The sequence below is a fragment of the Polyodon spathula genome, chromosome 3 (assembly GCF_017654505.1).
Source record: "Polyodon spathula isolate WHYD16114869_AA chromosome 3, ASM1765450v1, whole genome shotgun sequence".
Classification (NCBI taxonomy): Eukaryota; Metazoa; Chordata; class Actinopteri; order Acipenseriformes; family Polyodontidae; genus Polyodon; species Polyodon spathula.
Window position 1 is genome coordinate 21348420 of NC_054536.1, and position 20533 is coordinate 21368952.

Genomic DNA, 20533 nt, shown 5'->3' on the forward strand with positions numbered 1-20533 from the left:
ACAACATTTCATATAAAGCACGCATGACTTTATTAAACACAAAAAGGTTGGGTTAATTGTAATTTGATAGTGTTCGATGCAGGTTTTGTGTGCTTGTGACATATTCTTTGCTTCAAGGACTCTTTTTGATAGACTTTGTTGTGCACAGTTTCTGTGCCATACATCAATTCAAAAGCAAAAGCCATCAGGATCCTGAAAGATCAGAGAGTCTTCCTTTAGGAGGTCATCCAAAATCAGTTGTTGTCTTCCATCCTTAAGTTTGGTATTATTTCCGTCGTCACATACTGTCCTAGAGAGCACTCAGTTTCAAATGTATACTTAAAAAATGAAGTATATTTTGAAAATCAACCCTTCACAAATATTGTTTTTTAGTACAACTGCATTTTCAAGTAGGTTCAGACTTAGTTCTGGCAATCCAAGAATGGGTCTGGATTTGATATACTGTTGAAAGCTCACATGCTTTCATGACACCTTTTGCTCTGCTATAGTAAGACTGGGTCTTGATCTTGTAATTGATCTTGTGGTCCTTATACCAAAGACCAGGGAGCCCAGCGAGGGCCATTCTGGCCCAGGCTCCTCAGGGTAGTTGTTATGATACATGGAGAGACATTCATTTACAACCCTGAAGAGTAAATGCCAGGCATTTTAGCTCATGTAAGGCCCTTGAAGTCTACCCCTCTATCAAAGCACAAGATCCCTGCCCTAGAGGTAGTAGTGTAATTCAGTCTCTATGCCCATCCAGATTAAGGCTAGTTCCTTGAGAGACTGTCTGCAAAGGCGACAGTTGTAACAGGCACTGGGTTAATGCAGTCAGAAATCTAATAGCTACAAAAGGAGTTTAATCACAGCAACCCTTTGTAGGTATCTAAATTTCTCCACACAATCGATGCGATGCGATTTGCCCTCGATAAAATTGTACTTCCGCTGTGACATGGCCTTTGACACATTCGCTTGTTGCATCTCGTCCAGTGTGTAGAAGCCTTAACTGACAACTATTGTTTATCCATGAGGACACTCATTGCCTGCATGGTTATATTTTACACAATTATTGTGGAAGTGGTGACCCTGCCCAAACCTAGCATGACAATATTGTTACCTTGCACTGCAACTGAAGCAGTTGTCAGCTGTTCTCCAGTGTCGCAAGTATAGTAGCCGTTGTCTTCAGGTTCCAAGTCGTGAATCAGTAACTCTAAAACTGAGCCTGTCTGCTTCATCTCATACTTATCACTGGGCTGAAGCACCACTCCTCCCTTCCTCCACTCCACACGGACTCCAGGTTTAGAGAGCTCACACCGCAGGGTAGCAGTGCTGCCCTCCTCCACCTCCAGGTTCTGGAGCTCTTGTTTGAAAACCACTGGTAAGGCTGAAGTATTGGGAGAGACAAAAATGTCAAAAGCTAAATTGATTTGCAGAGTCGCTGAAGGCTGGAGTCAGTAATTAAGATCCTCCTTTTGGCTAATATCTATGCAATGAACAGGCAAATAAGAATCAAGAATGCTATTTTGGGTAATCTAATCTGTCATTTTGCCTCTAAATCCATATCGGAGAAAACTCCCATGACTTTACCGCATCCACTAACTTGCAACAAGGATCAGGATCATATCAGGTCACTAATAGTCGTGTGCAGGGATCCCAATGCTTGCACTGGTAATCATACTTCTACTTAGATGCTAACCCCATTGGTGGGGTTAACACCAGGAGTACCACACAAATCAATTTCTGGCCCTGATTCTCACTCATACAATGATTATTTAACAATGTTTTTGTTTTCGTTTTTTTTTTTTTTTTTTTTTTTTTTTTTTTTTTTATCAATAACATTTTTGCCGAGTGGGATTTATTATTATCTATTATAGTTGCACCAAATAATTGACTAGACTGGAAGTCTACCTCAGAAGCTGGAAGTCGACCAATCACACAAAGCCGTTCTGTTTCAAAGCCGCAGCAGCAATATAGTATGTTTTTTTGTATCTGAAGTGTATACTAGTAGTGAGCTAGCAATGTCAATATTTTATTTGTAGTTAGCTGTTTGAAATAAACAGAAAGTAACTGTGAAGTGCGCAGTCACAGATGGTCGGAAGTTTCGGCTACAATCCATTACATATAAATGACAAGTGTGCATTTTGTTTTATTATTTATCTTGTAGATAATATTTTAAGTAGCAGAAATGGGAGGTACCTAATAAAGAGAATAACTAAAAAAGCTTCCAAGCTGGCTGGATCTACACTAAGACTTTGTGAACATTTTCTGCAGTTTCTGCAGTAAACTAACCTTTACCATTTAAACATGGTATAAAAAAGCAGTACATGGATTAATGTCTAAGAGTAGAAACAGAAACCTTAAAATCTGTATATGAATCTGGACAGCAGACATGACTGAGAGCACAGTACACAATCAAGCAAACCACAAAAAACAGCAGAAGCACACAGCAACATTGATTGGTTAGTAGATGGGGAGTCAGAGTGGCTTTCCCAATGGAGTTGAAGATGGAGATGGCCACTTTGTTGTAGGTAACTTTGGGTTTCTCTTGTACCACAAGGCTGGCTGTGGATTTCTCTAACCCCACTCCGAAGGTCACTGTGCCCGTCTCCTCCTGAGTGACTTTTTCCAGCACCAGGGTGTGCACCTTACCGCTGTTGCTAATCTCGTTCATGTCATTATTCTGCAGCAGGCAGGACTCCAGCCACCACTGCCCGTTAATCACACCAGTATGTGACACCTCACAGACAAAGCAAGCATCCCTCCCCACATACACACTAGCGTCCTCAAGACCGAAAAATTGAGCTGCAGTAAAGCAAACATTCATGCACTTTAACACAGCAACAGTTAAGGCAAGAAAACGTAAGCACAAACACTACAGCCATACACTTGAAGTGAAGAGAAACAGCAGCACCATAATTAACAATCCATGTAGGAAAAAAAAAAACTAAAGCTTTACTTCACAGTATTCATTAATTCATAGCTAGATATATGCTATGAAGCTCACTGAATTTTACAAGTTACAGAATTTAATTTAAAAAAAATGTAAACAACCGTAAAGAACCTCTCTAATGGGCTTTCTGCAGAATTGTTATGTTTGTCAGTAGTAATAGCTGTAGGTGAATTTAATTGGTTAAAAATGCAAACACACAGGTGCTTACACAAATGCTTTTTTAATAGGCTTCTGACTGCTCCAATGGAATACAAGCCTACACTCAAGTCATTCCTGTATGGAATGTGAAATGTTATTCTGTGTGCTCTTAATCCTTGCCAGAGTTAAAATAGACAATGGAAGAAATTCAGTTATTCATGAACACCAAGGCCTTATACAAGACTTTAAACCAAAATAAAGTGGTTTAGTAGTCCCAGGTAGCTAGAAAAACACTGGAGCAATTCTATTTGTCAGTGAACAGCATTTCATTCACATTAGAGTTTTATAGATTGCCTAAAAACCGATGATAGACACAGTTTTGATTTTGTATGACCAGTTGGGATGGTTAGATGATGTACCTTTGACAGACAGTGAAGCCATGGTCTGCTGATCTCCAGAGTCGCAGGTGTACTCGCCGGCATCCTCAGGGATCAGATTGTGGATGATCAACACCACGCTGGTGCCTCTCTGCTGCAGGGTGTACTTGTCTCCCTGAGAAAGAACAGCCTGCTTCCTCCTCCAGGTGACAGGGGCGTCGGGCTGCGAGATCTCACAGCGCAGGAACGCATTACTGCCCTCCTCCACCTCCTGGCTTTCCAGCATCTTCTTGAAGATCACAGGCGGGGGGGCTACAAGAAGAAACAAGAACATTTCAGATATTAGTTGAAAGGTTTATTTGAGTATTTCTACTGTTGCCACAGTTGTACTGTTGTACTGGGGGCACAACTTACAGTTGCATACCCTTTATAGTAAAAAAAAAACACTTAATAGAAATTCAGCCTTATAAGAATTACATTTTTGCTGGAAGAGTTAGCAAGTTTGATCAATAATGTAAGCAGAGTAAAAAACTCACAGAAAATGCAGAGAACACAGAAATATTCCAAAAAGGGTATAAATTATCCCCTTAACCTCTTCACCAAATGGACCCAGGTAGAAAGAAGAGCCAGGTTTACCTGTGACTGTGAGTTCAGCAGTGCTGGTGCAAGTTGCAGCCCTGAAAGTCACAGAGCTAGAATCATCTTGCGTGACCTTTCTGAGCGTCAAGGTGTGCACACGGCCCCCACTGTCAGTGGCAATCTCGTTCATCTCGTTGTGCTGCAAGGGTACGCCCCCCAGCTTCCACTGCACGTCCTTCACACATGGAAGGGACAACTCGACTGAGAATACTGCATCCTCGTTCGCAAACACTGACACATTCTTAAGCTCTTTCACTATCGCGACTGCAGGCTCTGAAAAAAACAAGGCACCAGGGATTAGCTGAGGTCACGGTTTAATACCTGCAGTGTACCAGTATTGAAAGTGCCTGGAATGTACTTTGATTCAGACATTTAGATAATTTGTATGTGCTGCTGTGATGGAAATATAATGAGTTCTGGTTAGAAATCTCCCTCCCGATCTGTGAGGCACAAAGTAGCGAAAGGGAAAGTCTTTGGGTGGGCTGGCCAGACAGTTCATTTAAAGGGTTGGCAAGTGAGTCAGCCTGGAAGAAGGCGAGCCTCCATTGAAGGAACTTATTGACCTGGAGGGTAAACAAGGTAGCAGCTGCAGGCAATAAAAGCAGCTGCAATCGTTTCCAAGGGGTCATGCGTGATAGCATAAAGGGGACGGAGAATTGTTAATCTTTTCCTTCCCTTGGGTTTTGTACATTAACCTGGAAGGACTGAGAGAGCTGCAGTAGCAACAGCCTGAGAACTGTCTTTGCGTGAAAAGAATATTTGTGAATGTTTGTTTGCTTTTGTTAGTAATTGTCTTGTTTGTTGAACCACCAGAAAGCTAAACACGATTCCAGAGCTGTTGCTTTTGGGCCAGCAAAAGCCGGATGAGCACTGTCACAAAAATTGCCTGTTATCACCCACCACAAGCACTAATACACACACCCCAGACTGGTGACCATGTTTTAGTATTGTGGGGAGGATAACGATTATTGTTTGGGACTGTAAACCCGTTTATTTGGCTCTGCGCATTACACATTGTTATGTTTTTCCGGAGCATTTTCTTTGGTCACCAGACCCAGATTAAAATAAACCTTTCCAAACCTGATTACAATTGTCTGTGATTACTCCTGCACTGCATCACCTCTACACCTGTGCACAGTCACCAGCCACTTTGCCACAGCTGCGTATAATTTGTACCATCTTAGCAAAATCTATTTCTTAAGTGCTCCACGGAAACACATCTACTAACCTGCAACAAAAACAGAAGCAGTGGTCTGTCGCTCTCCAGTATTGCAGGTGTAGTCTCCACTGTCTTCAGATTGTACATCTTTAATTAGTAGCTCAGCAACATGGTCTTTCTGCTTCATCTCATACTTATTGCTGGACTGGAGTACCACTCCTCCCTTTCTCCATTCCACTGGGGCACCTGATTTGGAGAGCTCACAGCGCAAGGTAGCAGTGCTGCCCTCCTTTGCTTCCTGGTTTTGGAGCTCTTGCTTGAAAAAGACTGGCAGGGCTGAAGTAAAAATATAATTGCACTGGACTTTACAAATTCCCCTTATGAAGTTGTGCTGAAAATGACCCTTCTTTTAAATTAAATATCCCAGATTAATGGATAGGCGAAATTAAAATAAATGTAATTTAAGGGTAAAAGGATACTATACCAATAGGAAAAAGGTATAAGTGTAGAAAGTGTCATTACAGCACAATTTGTTAACTAAATTAAATAAGACATGTGGAAACTGGGGCCTAATTGCACTGGAATAGGGGTAAACTTGAGATCTTCAGGGAAGGGGTTCTGCCTACCTTTCAAAGTCAGTTTTGCAGTGGTCTGCTGCTGGCCATTGTCACAGGTGTACTCCCCCACATCCTCAGCAGTAACCTGGTTGATAGAGAGGGTGTGGACAGTGCCCATCTGCCTCATCTGGTACTTGCTGCTGGGGGATATGGGCAGCGAGCCTTTCCTCCACTGAATGTCAAGGCAGTCAGGCTGGGAGAGCTCACAGCTCAGGGTGGCTGTGGCACTCTCCTCCACCTCCACATCTGACAGAACCAGCGTAAAGTGAGCCGGGGGGCCTGCAACAAAGGGGGGGGGGGGGGGGGGCCATATGACTCTTTACTACATTGTAGAAATGGCCATGTTTAAAAAAAAATCATGCAGACTACAGGAGTACAACATCCAGATTTCACATTATTTCAATTTAGATGGAGGAAGAAAAAAGCATATCCAAATTTAATGCAAACATAAAATGGATATAACACAGTAGTAAATTGCTTTGGAAGAATAATTTTTAATAGATGTTGGATACAATGGGTGAAAAGAATGCCTGTTTATACTACAAGCCTCAGCTCTAGTCAATATTTGTATATTCCTGTTCATATGTGGTATAATAATAAAGATATATATGAAAAAATGAATGATGCATTGAACAGATAGTTTTATTAAGCATTACAAGCTTGTATCAGCTGTATGCTTTACATTACCCTTCACTTTGAGCTCAGCTGTGGAGGTGTAAGGTCCAACACAGAAGACCACGCTGCCGGAGTCCTCCTTTGTGACGTTCCTGAGGGTCAGGGTGTGCACCTTGCCCTCTACGGAGATCTTGTTCATCTCGTTGCTCAGCAGCAGGTTGTCCTGGAGCTTCCACTGCATATCTCTCACATTCTCATGAGAGAGCTGGCACTGAAACACTGCATTCTCCTCCTGAAACACCGTCTGGCTTTCCAGACCTTTCACTATGGTGACATCTGGTTCTGTGAGGAACAGGCAGGAGGGAAATACAGGTGGTGAAGGCTGTTTTCTTTCAGGTCTCCAAGGTATTTGTTTGTCTAAAACATATGTTTGCAAGGTTGGAGATATTTATTTTTAAGAATTAAAATGGATTGCAACAGCTGAATATGGTTACAACTGCTATTATCTAACAAAGTCCAATTTTGATAGTTTTTTCAAAGCCATGTGACGGCACTACTATGCTACTATGACATGAAAATGTATCATTTTTTCTGATGACAGTTTTTAATTAGTTTTTCGTATTTCTTTTTTTTTATTTTTGAGGGAGAATCAACAAAAAGATGAAGGTTAATAACAGTGTTATAAATAGTTCCTAAGCATGAAGATTTAGAAAGTATGAAAATGAGGTGACTCAGGCAGATGAATTGTTAATGATGGATGAGTGTTAAAAAGGTGTCGCCAGGGGTCGGGGATCCAGTAAACATTCCTTCCTACCTGTGACTGTGAGAGTGGCCGTGGTCTTCTGGTCCCCAGTATCACACGTATACTCCCCAGTGTCTTTAGTCTGCAGGTTATAAATGACCAGCTCAGCGAAAGTCCCTTCCTGTTTCATCTCATATTTTTCGCTGGGATGCAGCGCCACGTCTTTCTTCGTCCACTCCACCGGGGCACCTGGTTTAGTGACTTCACAGCGCATGGTGACATTGTCACCCACCTCTGCCTCCTTGCTCTCCAGCAGCGTCTTAAAAAACACTGGCAGGGCTTCAAGAGGGAAGGGAAGGGTAGATAGTCTGGGTTAAGTGCTGATTTGCTTCAATAGTTCACTGGCATCCACTTTCTGAAACCCATTTGATGTCTAATCATACCATTTTAAGTATGCTATGAAAACCTGTTACAGTCACATTGTAAATGCATAGACAATCCCTACGTACAATTTATTACACATACTAATACATTTAGACATACAGTAAATACATATATGGTGTAGTATAAGTATACATATGTGTCTCACACATAACACACATACAGACTCCATGCAAACATACAATACTGGCACACATAATGCATACCAACATACATATACAGTATATCAATCACTCTTTATTTTATATAGCGCCTTTCATAGTGGACCACCATCCTTTCATAGTGGACCACCATCACAAAAGGCTTTACAAGGTACAGTAATCTTGTATTTATGTGTACAACAGAACAAAAGGCTCAGGTGTTTTCCCTACCCTTCACTGTCAAGGCAGCGGTGCTCTGCTTATCTCCTGTATCACAAGTATAGTTTCCGGAATCCTCAGGTTCTACATTCTGAATCAATAACACAGCGCTGGAGCCCTCCTGTTCCATTTTATATTTGCCACAAGGGCACAGGACCACTCCTCCCTTCCTCCACTCCACCGGGGCTCCAGGTTTAGAGAGCTCACAGCACAGAGTGGCAGTGCCTCCCTCCACTGACTCCTGGTTCTGGAGTTCTTGTTTGAAAAAAACCGGCAGGGCTGTCGTTTAAAAAAAAAAAAAAAGAAAACAGGCATGATATTAAAATTGTTCAAACTGCTTAGCAATTATTCTAAGGGTTTACTATAAATCATTCTTTTGATACGTGATGCCTCATTTTTCTGGGAGACAATCTGAAAAGAATTTGTATTACATGGCTTGTCATCAACAGTTGTTATCTGTACGCAGAAAACCAAAAAGAAAAACTTTTCCAACACCTTGCCAGCTCCAATAGGATCAAAGAAGCAAGGTACAAAAACGACATCATAACAAAACAGCATGAAACACATTTAGTGTAAGTGACATGAATTAGAGACTGGAACTCAATCTTGCTATAATTCATTGATCCACTGATCCATTGTCACATACATCATCACAATACCGTGTTGTATGGTCATGGCTGCTAGCTGAGATGGAAAATAATCAAACCATTTTTTTGCAGACTTTTCAGCAACGTAAATTCTTCTACTGGTAAACTATCATCAAGTATTTACATGCACAGTTTATAGTATATATTTCACAAACACATCAATACAGCAGTATTATATACACTATTCCATCAATCCTGAGCAAATTAAAGTAACAAATACATTTATCCATAACGGAGTGAACCATGCATGGCTGGAGGAGTGATAAGACATAAATGTCCAGGATTGGATTATTCCTACCATTGACTTTTAAAGATGCAGTGGTAGTCTGGTCACCAGAGTCACAAATATAGTCCCCCATGTCTTCCAGTTTCAGATTGCGAACTAACAGCTCTACGTTACGTCCTTCCTGTTTGATCTCATACTTATCACCAGGCTGGAGCACCACTCCTCCCTTCCTCCACTCCACTGGAGCTCCAGGTTTAGAGAGCTCGCAGCTCAGAGTGGCTGAGCTGCCCTCCTCTGACTCTTTGTCTTGTAGCTCTTGTCTGAAAAGAACTGGGACGGCTGAGGAAATCAAGGTCAAATCAAAAATTGAAGGTAGGACAACAGCCATAGTCGCGCAACGACACATTTTACTTTTACTGAACACTTTTAATTGACTTGCATTCAAAATAACATTATTGTCTACACTTTTAATCACTTTCGTATATACAGTGCCTTGCAAAAGTATTCAGACCCCTGACCAATTCTCTCATATTACTGAATTACAAATGGTACATTGAAATTTCGTTCTGTTCAATTTTTTAAAAAAATAAATAAACTCAGAATCAATTATTGTAAGGTGACACTGGTTTTATGTTGGGAAATACTTTTAAGAAAAATAAAAAAAACTCAAATATCTTGCTTGCATAAGTATTTTAGGATAAGTATGTACCAGCTTTGCACACAGTGTCGGAGTGATTTTGGCCCATTCTTCTTGGCAGATTTGTTCCAGGTTGTTCAGGTTGGTTGGACGACACTTGTGGACCACAATTTTCAAATAGTGCCACAGATTCTCAGTGGGATTGAGATCAGGACTTTGACTGGGCCACTGTAGGACATTCACCTTTTTGTTCTTGAGCCACTCCAGTGTTGTTCTGGCCTTGAGCTTGGGATCATTGTCCTGCTGAAAGGTGAATTTCCTCCCAAGCTTCAGATTTTTAGCGGACTGAAGCAGATTCTCATACAGCATTTTCCTGCATTTTGCTCCATCCATTCTTCGTTCAATTGTAACAGGATGCCCAGTCCCTGCTGATGAGAAGCATCCCCACAGCATGATGCTGCCACCATCATACTTCACTGTAGGGATTATGTGTCGAGGCATGGGCAGTGGTAGGTTTGCACCACACATAGCACTTTGAGTTTTGGCCAAAAAGCTCTATCTTGGTCTCATCTGACCATAAAACCTTTTCCCACATCGCAGCTGGGTCACTCTCATGCTTTCTGGCAAACTCCAGACGTGCTTTCAGATGGTACTTTTTGAGTAACGGCTTCTTTCTTGAAACCCTCCCATACAGGCCAGTGTTATGCAGAGTTCTCGGTATGGTTGACTGGTGCACCATTACTCCACTCAGCCATTAAACTCTGTAGCTCCTTCAAAGTGATTGTTGGCCTCTCTGTGACTTCTCTCACAAGTCTCTTTCTTGTTTGAGCGCTGAGTTTTGAGGGACGGCCTTTTCTTGGCAGTGCCTGGGTGGTGTGATGCAGCTTCCACTTCCTGATTATTGATCCAACTGTACTCACTGGGATATCCAAACACTTGGATATTATTTTGTTCCCTTTCCCTAATCTATGCATTTGTATTACTTTATCTCTAACTTCTGTAGAATGTCCTTTGGTCTTCATTTTCCTTCAGATTCACAGCCTTACCAATGATCCTTCAACAGTGGGATTTTTATCCAGAAAATGTGACAGAAACTTTACTGGTTCACAGGTGGAGGCCAATGGTAAGGTAACTGTGTTCTCATTAGGGCAGTTTCTTTCATCGGTGCAAACTGGGAGCTTCCACAGCACAGGGAATGAATACTTATGCAAGCAAGATATTTCAGTTTTTTGTTTTTCTTAAAAATATTTCACAACATAAAACCAATGTCACCTTACAATAACTGATTCTGACTTTCAGTATTTAAAAATAAAATATCAAACAGAACGAAATTTCAATGTACCATTTGTAATTCGGTAATACGAGAAAATTGGTCAGGGGACTGAATACTTTTGCAAGGCACTGTGTGTGTGTGTGTGTATATATATATATATATATATATATATATATATATATATTCGGATATATATATATTATATATATATATATATAATACTATTGTTATATATAACTCTATAACTGATAACAATAGAGATAGAGAAATCAATGGGAGATATGTGAGGCCTGACATTTTGTTGGGATTGTGCCCTCATACAATATGGCGATGATTACACAAAATGGCCGACCAGTTCACAAAATGGTCAACAGGGAAATCTGGTGGTAATTATCTGTTAATGGGGCAATTAAACTCTAAACACCTGTATAAGTAGAGCATGATTAGCGACAAAGGGGTGGTGTGTGTTTAGAGAAGGTTATTTGCTGTATTTGTGTGTGGAGACAAGGAGAGTTATTGTCCTTTAAATCTTGATCACCTGTGTTGGACTTGGAACATTTGGACAACCCTGCCGGCTGTAAGAACCTGTTGTTATATGAAAACCCGTATTTTGTACCGAACATTGCTATTTAAACTGACGATCCCTCTACCTGGAAACAGGGAGAGAATAAAGAACCAGGCCTTGCCCTGTTTGAACTGAGACATCAGCGTGTGTTTCTATTATTCGCATACCAAGTGGTTTACAAGACTGCTGTTGCGAGACCTGCTTTGTTACTATATATATATATATATATATATATATATGAGTCTATGGGGAATACATTACAAAAACATAATTATCAGGGTGGCATCTGAACAGAAAAATAGACATTTCATACAGAGCAGATTGTCAACCATTTGTTGTAGTATTCTCATACAGGAGAGTAGAAAACTGAAGATGAAACAGACAGGTGTGTGAAGAAATGAGAAAGATGACTGAAGACGCAAATACAAGAAACAAAAAAGGCCAGTGTTCATGAAGAATATAACCCTACCCTGCACACTTAAGGTAGCCATGGTCTGTCTGTCTCCAGTATCTTCTTGGTGTAGGTTGTTAATTAGCAGTTCAACAACCTGGTCTTTCTGCTTCATCTCATACTTGTCTCCAGGTTTAAGCAGCATTCCTCCCTTTCTCCACTCCACCGGGGCTCCAGGTTTAGAGAGCTCACAGCTCAGAGTGACAGTGCTGCCCTCCTCTGCATCTTTGCCTTGGAGCCCTTGTTTGAAAAGGACTGGAAGGGCTGAGGGAATCAAGTGCAAATCAAGCGTTGAAGGTCAAGGATGGAGTGAAGATGCAACATCCATAGCCGCGCAATGACACATCTGGCTTTTACTGAACACTAATATTGTTAAACAAGCATCTTGGTAAGGAAGGAGGTGCATTTGGATATATTGATTATTATCTTTAAGTGTAGACTCCATATATATATATAACAAAAACAATCAAAAAAAGAAGCCAAGTTAGAAGCAACAACACATTGTGTGAATGTTGGGCCCCAGCATCTTTCCAATTGTGCCTATTTGCTTGATGCTTGACAAGGTTGCCCCAATTGCTTCTCCTAAATTCGGCTTTTGTGTTGATATCACCACTTTAAACGGCTGTTGTGTTTTTCTAACTTATTTTTGTACATTGACAATGTTTTTGTTTTTATCACTTCTTTTTTTACATCATCAAATAATGAATAAAGTGAGGGAAAGATATAGAGAATGTGTACGGTAAACAGACATACAGACAAGAAAAGAGAGTAATAAGTAGAGTAATATAAGAGAAATGAGAAAAGATTTGAAAGTAAAATAATGGTAGAAGGGACTTTTGGACAGTATTGAAAGTGTAAACATTGTATTCTTTTAGTTGCAAATGTACATCCATGAGTGGTGAAAACAATGTCTATTTTGGTAGGTATTGATATATTGATATTTACATAGGTACAAAACAACAATGTTATGAATGGTTAAAAAAAGGTACATATACATGTCAGTATAGTATACTAACACATTTAATGCTGAAAAAAAAACATTATTCTCCTTTTCATAGAGGTGTTATGAACTTAGGCCAAGCATTATATCTCTTCATAAAAGGCCATTTCCATGTCCTTTGCATTTCTTGGCCATGGCTTGACTTTAATTAGTGCATCATTTGTATGCACCCATTTTCCTGTATCACCCAGTCCTTTGTGTATGATAATGGAAGCTAGTTGGTAATTCCTGTTGTCCACAGTGATTTTGCTCTTCTGCACAGCAGTAAACTTGGCATTGTGTCGCTTTGTAATGGTCCTGTCTCATTTGGTTTCCCAAAGCATAAGTTGGACTGCAATCACTCTCCCTGCTGACTGAATAAGTTCTCATTTCATGATTGGAGAATTTTTGCATTGCCTACATTTGCTACCAAGAATCGTTGCCCATTTGTCATTTCTATAAATGAGCTCTTCCAAACACATGGAATCTGTTCCAGCAGGTACATGTAGAGGGTAAACGTGCAGCACCTGTCGGTTTGATGAACAGGAGTTACATCTAGTACAGAGAATGTCATGGTTTATTGTGACTGAAACCATGCGAGATACTTCAGAACAAATTTCAGATAATTTGGTGAGAAACTCTGCAACATCTTGCTGCTCACCTCATAGTTGTGACCAAAGCTCCTGATAGCCTCTTGTTGATGGTGTTTTAATGAATCCTTCAGACGCTGCAAGTGAAGAAGGCACTGCAATGTTGCATTTGCATAGCATGAGGTGAAATTCGGGTTGCTCAGGTTTAACTGCAAGTGTTCTCTTAGAAGATTTCCGCTTTTGCTGTTCCAGAACATTAGTGTTGGCTCAGTCATGAAATGCACTCAATCTTTTACCTTGTGTCCCTTGTGCGTGTTGATCTCCTTCAAGCTTACCAACTTAGGACAATAAATCCCTCTAAGCCTATTGTACTCTGCAACTGCAGTTTGAGGTGCCTTAATGCAGGTGGGGTCAAAAAGTTGATAAGGTGAACACGGCTTAAGGATGTAACTCTGGAAAGTGCAATGAAACTTTGTCTATAGGAGGAAATGGTGTTACCATGATCCATCCTAACTGTTTTTAGAGTCTTACCCTGGCAGTTGTGAATAGTGATTGCATGAGCACCAAAGACTGGAAACAGCTCTCGAACAATGTAGACTCTGTCCATGGTTTCAAACTTTGTGCGTAAACATTCAAAGGTATGGGTAACTCCATTGTTAAATTAGATGGTTATGGTTTTGACCATACTTCTGTTTTCCATCTTGAAGCTTTCCTATTGCCCCATTGATGAGACCAGTGGCAAAGTCAATGTTCTTGCAAAGCACCAGTTTGCAGCCTATTTTGACTTGTATGGTAGTTTCTAGTTCAGCTGTATGGCTGCAGTCAGCCTTGTAGGCGTTCATTTTTGTCAGCACATTTCTCTGGAAGTTACAAGGGCAGTCCATAGTCCATAAGATGAATGTCCTCTCCAGGCATATGATCAAGTACGGCAGTTTGGATCTGGTTACAGGCATCTACAGTAGGCATGATGCAGATTGAGCCCTCGGGATGAAATAGCTAGGTGGCTATTTTTTTAATTAGTGGTGGGAGAAAACCACTTCAGCAAGTACAGCTGACACCCTAGGATCCTTGTTGAAGCTGACACAGTGGGATCCTTCAAGAAGCTGCTTGATGAGATTCTGGGATCAATAAGCTACTAACAACCAAACGAGCAAGATGGGCCAAATGGCCTCCTCTCGTTTGTAAACTTTCTTATGTTCTTACAGTAGAATCTGCCAGAACTGACAGAGGCTGTATCTACAATAGATACTAATGTGATCAAAACAATACAAAAGAAAAACAAGGGAAACGCAGATCTTTTCAAGAAAGCTGGGAGTCTTTGTATAAATTGATTTTATATTTTTAAACACTGCAATAACAGTTCTGCTTGTGAAGCATCCACACTTTGATTTGACAGAACAGGTGATTTATTTGCACTGTGCAGAACCTTATTTTCCCCCATTGGTGCTTGAGCCCCGCAGCACTCATGGAATCACCGCCTGTGCACCTATTATTAGTGATTAAAGCCTGGTTTTCACACAAACTGATTATCACTCATCAACACTGTATTGGTATAAGAAAAGTGTGTTTTTAAAAATGTAATTTCAACTTTCAATCACTTAAAATGTGCTAACGATAATGTAAACAACACCAATCTACAGACAGGGAGTCCCAAGCTTTAAACGTGTTACTGTTTATTGATAAGAACTCAACTTTATTATGAATATTGTGTTATTATGTTTTAAGCAACATACTGCGATGGTGTTCATTATGGGAATTGTTTGTTTATTAGTTTTAAAATGTTTAGTAAAACGTGACCTATTGCTTGACCTCATTAGTACAACCGGCCCCCTTTGCTAATGACATCTTCAGTCAGGGTTGGAACCAAGTATAAATCTCCACATTTTTGTAAAATGACTTTACACCTACTTCTAAAGATGCAAGAGACGCGTTTCAGTAAATTCAAACGATAAACTTCACATCCTGCACAAAGGGAGAACACAAACGGAAAACATCATTAAGTGGGGTTGGCATTGCAAGGGAGATGAAGGGAGGTTTCACAGTTCCGATCGAGTAACTCTTTTCTAAGTATTATTTGTGAATGCTTATTCATCATTGCTACACCCTGTTAGAAAACTGACTTCCCTGCATTTTTTAAATTAGTCATCATAAATTGACTAATGACTTTAATCATAAAATCACAATTTACAAGACTGAATACGCTACTATACTCCCCTGGGTGCTGCTATAATAGAGTCACATGACTGTGATACTGCGTATAGCGAGTTATGGAAAGAATCGATTATTTGAGTTGTCTTTAACATGGTGTATATAGTGTTTTGAGGACAAAGGACGCTGAACATCAGAAAATAGGCACTGTGAGATGAATGATCCTGCTTTTAGCTCAGTTTTGGTGCAAATAGCATATATCGCGTTTTGCATCTAAACTATATATATATATATATATATATATATATATATATATATATATATATATATATATATATATATTCCCGATTGTGGAGCTGCATTTGTGCCATATAAAAATGTGATAAATGTCATCCTTGTGTGTGTGTCCATATGTCTGTGGTTATTGTTCATATACAGTTTTACGGTTAAGCACCATACAGCACTGTGAACACGGTTCATATTTTCTGCACTCTTAAATTAAGGATAGTTAATACGCTAGTACAGTCAGGGTGGTCCGTCAGCCCCATCGACTCACTCATATGTGTTTGTGGGTTGGTTTGAGCTCCCTATGAGCTAATCAGATACAAATAAGCCCTGTAAGAAGCTAATTTGACACGAATCATATGCAAAGTTTGAAATGTACGCATATTTACAGTACCAAACAATAATATTGAGAAAGCGTCTTCGCATTCAATTAGATAACTTCTCTGAGGACTTTATGTTGGCTTTTTTGCATAGCTGGGGATTTTTTTATTTTTTATTATTATTTTTTTACTTGGCTCAAGGTATGAGATTAATAAGGACAATTAAATGGTATTCCTTTCTGAATGTACATTATATCTTTTCATCTGCAATCAGCAAAACAATGGGGGAAAAACAGCTAGCTTATTTACTTATTATTATATATCTTTTTTAATATCATTTTCTCTGGAGCAGGGGAGTGGAGTGGGAATCACAAGGAGTGGAATGGAATGAAAGAAAAATTCCAGTGGAGCATAGAAAGACAGGAGCAGAGTGGAGGATATCCTAAGTGGTGAGCGGAATTGTTACCGTTTCGCTCCACTCACATTCTCTGAACACAACACAGATGCTCGCCATTAAAATCTATTGTCTTTAACACAGGATTTGCATATCACAGGAAAGTAGACGTGAGTAAATTCTGTATCCCTTATATGAGAAGTGGGTAAACAATATATTGCCCAAATTCAAAGTGGGTAAATGCTGTTTACCTGCATATCCCCTTGACTACACCACTGAGTAAAACTCCAAAGAAAAGTTTAAAGTAGTTGGTATTGTTAATTAATAGCTGTACAACGTGATTTTTCTGCTTCATCTCATACTTGTCTCCAGGTTTAAGCAGCACGCCTCCCATCCTCCACTCCACCAGAGCTCACAGAACAAGGTGGCAGTGCCGCCCTCCTCTGACTCTTGGTTCTGGAGCTTTTGTTTGAAAAGGACTGGCAGGGCTAACTGACAGGAAAATATGTTTACATTTTTATGACAAGATTATATTCTTAGGTTCCATATAGCCATTTCCTTTAAGTCAAAATACTAATGACTCAGAGAAAAACAGGCTTCAATCTAATACAGCAAGCTAAACAATATATCATCATACCAAAATAACAACACAGGCAGATCAACCAAGAAGATAAAGGGATCACCAGTTAATTCCATTTGAAATAATTAACATCTACCTTCTATACAGATCACCAAAAAGACAAGGTTTACTGCACGGAAAGCTGATACGAAAATACGATCATAACTTGTCTGTTAATACCAGCTGAAAGCATACATTAAGCTTGGCAGTCAGCAATTAGATAAGAGGCTTTTTACTTTCAGCAGTACTATTTTCCACAGGTGTCGTTACTCCAATTGGAAGCCCCTGCCAGATGATAGAGATGGATCTCACTCCAGATGCATGTAACATGATTGCATTCCTACCTTTAACAGTGACCCTGGCATTAGACTGCAGGTCTCCTGTATCACATGTGTAAACCCCAGCATCTTCCACTTCTAGTTTATGAATGACCAGTTCTGCAGTGACACCTTTCTGCCTCATCTCCAACTTTTCACTGGCTTGAAGCAGCACTTCTCCCTTCCTCCACTGCACCAGGGCTCCAGGTTTAGAGAGCTCACAGCGTAGGGTGGCAGAGCTGCCCTCTTTAGCTTCCTGGTCCTGGAGTCCTTTTTTGAAAAGGACTGGCAAGGCTGAGTGATGGGAAAATTATATTTTTTGTTACCAGGCTTTTCCACAGTCAACAAAGAACCAAAAATGATCACAGTATGGCAAAATAGCCAGTAAAGTGAAAGGTCGAAGAAAATATGGTGTTTCATTGTTCTGTTATCTGTACTTTAACACAGACAAATATACTCACTGCACAAAGCCTCTGAGTTCTACTGCTGTGTGGACGATCACATGACATCATTTCACTTTCAACATATGAAGAGCACCAAACCTACCATTAACTTTAATATGAGCAGTGGTCTGCTGGTCGCCTGTATCGCAGGTGTAGTCCCCAGTGTCTCCAGGTAGTAAATGGCTAATAAATAGCTCAACAACGTGATCTTTCTGCTTCATCTCATACTTGTCTCCAGGTTTAAGCAGCACTTCTCCCTTCCTCCACTCCACCGGGGCTCCAGGTTTAGAGAGCTCACAGCACAGAGTGGCAGTGCCTCCCTCCACTGACTCTTGGTTCTGGAGCTTTTGTTTGAAAAGGACCGGCAGGGCTAATCGACAGGAAAATATGTTGACATTTTTATGACAAGATTTTGCAGAAGAGAACTGAAGCACCTGCATTCTTGAGTTCCATATAGCCATTTCCTTTTAGTCAACATTCTAATGACTCAGAGCAAAATAGGCTTCAATCTAATACAACAAGCTAAACAATATACCATCATACCAATATAATAACATAGGCAGATCAACCAAGAATGTAAAGGGATCACCAGTTAATTCCATTTGAAATAATTAACATCTACCTTCTACACAGATCACCAAAAAGACAAGGTTTACTGCACAGAACGCTGATATGAAAATACAATCATAACTTGTCTGCTAAATACCAGCTGAATGCATACATTAAGCTTGGCAGTCAGCAATCAGATAAGAGGCTTTTTACTTTCGGCAGCACTATTTTCCACAGGTGTCGTTACTCCAATTGGAAGCCCCTGCCAGATGATAGAGATGGATCTCACTCCAGATGCATGTAACATGATTGCATTCCTACCTTTAACAGTGACCCTGGCATTAGACTGCAGGTCTCCTGTATCACATGTGTAAACCCCAGCATCTTCCACTTCTAGTTTATGAATGACCAGTTCTGCAGTGACACCTTTCTGCCTCATCTCCAACTTTTCACTGGCTTGAAGCAGCACTTCTCCCTTCCTCCACTGCACCAGGGCTCCAGGTTTAGAGAGCTCACAGCGCAGGGTGGCAGAGCTGCCCTCTTTAGCTTCCTGGTCCTGGAGTCCTTTTTTGAAAAGGACTGGCAAGGCTGAGTGATGGGAAAATTATATTTTTTGTTACCAGGCTTTTCCACAGTCAACAAAGAACCAAAAATGATCACAGTATGGCAAAATAGCCAGTAAAGTGAAAGGTCGAAGAAAATATGGTGTTTCATTGTTCTGTTATCTGTACTTTAACACAGACAAATACACTCACTGCACAAAGCCTCTGAGTTCTACTGCTGTGTGGACGATCACATGACATCATTTCACTTTCAACATATGAAGAGCACCAAACCTACCATTAACTTTAATATGAGCAGTGGTCTGCTGGTCGCCTGTATCGCAGGTGTAGTCCCCAGTGTCTCCAGGTAGTAAATAGCTAATAAATAGCTCAACAACGTGATCTTTCTGCTTCATCTCATACTTGTCTCCAGGTTTAAGCAGCACTTCTCCCTTCCTCCACTCCACCGGGGCTCCAGGTTTAGAGAGCTCACAGCACAAGGTGGCAGTGCCGCCCTCCTCTGACTCTTGGTTCTGGAGCTTTTGTTTGAAAAGGACTGGCAGGGCTAATCGACAGGAAAATATGTTGACATTTTTATGACAAGATTTTGCAGAAGAGAACTGAAGCACCTGCATTCTTGGGTTCCATATAGCCATTTCCTTTTAGTCAACATTCTAATGACTCAGAGCAAAATAGGCTTCAATCTAATACAACAAGCTAAACAACATACCATCATACCAAAATAAAAATACAGGCAGATCAATCAAGAATATTAAGGGATCACCAGTTAATTCCATTTGAAATAATTAACATCTACCTTCTACACAGATCACCAAAAAGACAAGGTTTACTGCACGGAAAGCTGATACGAAAATACGATCATAACTTGTCTGTTAATACCAGCTGAAAGCATACATTAAGCTTGGCAGTCAGCAATTAGATAAGAGGCTTTTTACTTTCAGCAGTACTATTTTCCACAGGTGTCGTTACTCCAATTGGAAGCCCCTGCCAGATGATAGAGATGGATCTCACTCCAGATGCATGTAACATGATTGCATTCCTACCTTTAACAGTGACCCTGGCATTAGACTGCAGGTCTCCTGTATCACATGTGTAAACCCCGGCATCTTCCACTTCTAGTTTATGAATGACCAGTTCTGCAGTGACACCTTTCTGCCTCATCTCCAGCTTTTCACTGGCTTGAAGCAGCACTCCTCCCTTCCTCCACTGTACCAGGGCTTCAGGTTTAGAGAGCTCACAGTGCAGGGTGACAGAGCTGCCCTCTTTAGCTTCCTGGTCCTGGAGTCCTTTTTTGAAAAGGACTGGCAAGGCTGAGTAATGGGAAAATTATATTTTTTGTGACATTGCACAATAAACCATGGTAATTAAAAACATTTAGTTCATTTTAAAAATTGAAGAGATGGGTTTCATCAGATGCTTAAGCGCCAGTCTAACGCAGTTAAATACATACACACCTGCAACTATTTTTAAAGCCTGGTGGACCTTTACATCATCTACTTTACAATTTTAAA

The 20533-nt window shown here is 40.4% G+C and overlaps 1 protein-coding gene across 15 annotated transcripts in view; it reads right to left on the bottom strand.

Annotated features, from left to right (window-relative positions):
* obscnb (obscurin, cytoskeletal calmodulin and titin-interacting RhoGEF b) overlaps window positions 1-20533 on the bottom strand; it is a 131005-nt gene that overhangs the window by 49058 nt on the left and 61414 nt on the right. For 9 of the 15 annotated variants that reach the window (XM_041244678.1, XM_041244671.1, XM_041244666.1 and 6 more), the window contains 15 exons: window positions 20066-20332; window positions 19300-19566; window positions 18781-19047; window positions 18014-18280; window positions 17495-17761; window positions 11834-12079; window positions 8962-9228; window positions 8029-8295; window positions 7289-7555; window positions 6547-6816; window positions 5869-6138; window positions 5312-5578; window positions 4081-4356; window positions 3487-3756; window positions 1097-1363 (listed from right to left, as the gene is read on the bottom strand). In XM_041244678.1, the coding sequence (XP_041100612.1) occupies window positions 1097-1363; window positions 3487-3756; window positions 4081-4356; window positions 5312-5578; window positions 5869-6138; window positions 6547-6816; window positions 7289-7555; window positions 8029-8295; window positions 8962-9228; window positions 11834-12079; window positions 17495-17761; window positions 18014-18280; window positions 18781-19047; window positions 19300-19566; window positions 20066-20332 (4002 nt within the window). The remainder of the gene's footprint in view (window positions 1-1096; window positions 1364-3486; window positions 3757-4080; window positions 4357-5311; window positions 5579-5868; window positions 6139-6546; window positions 6817-7288; window positions 7556-8028; window positions 8296-8961; window positions 9229-11833; window positions 12080-17494; window positions 17762-18013; window positions 18281-18780; window positions 19048-19299; window positions 19567-20065; window positions 20333-20533) is intronic. The other 6 variants (XM_041244669.1, XM_041244674.1, XM_041244677.1 and 3 more) reach the window with 6 other exon arrangements.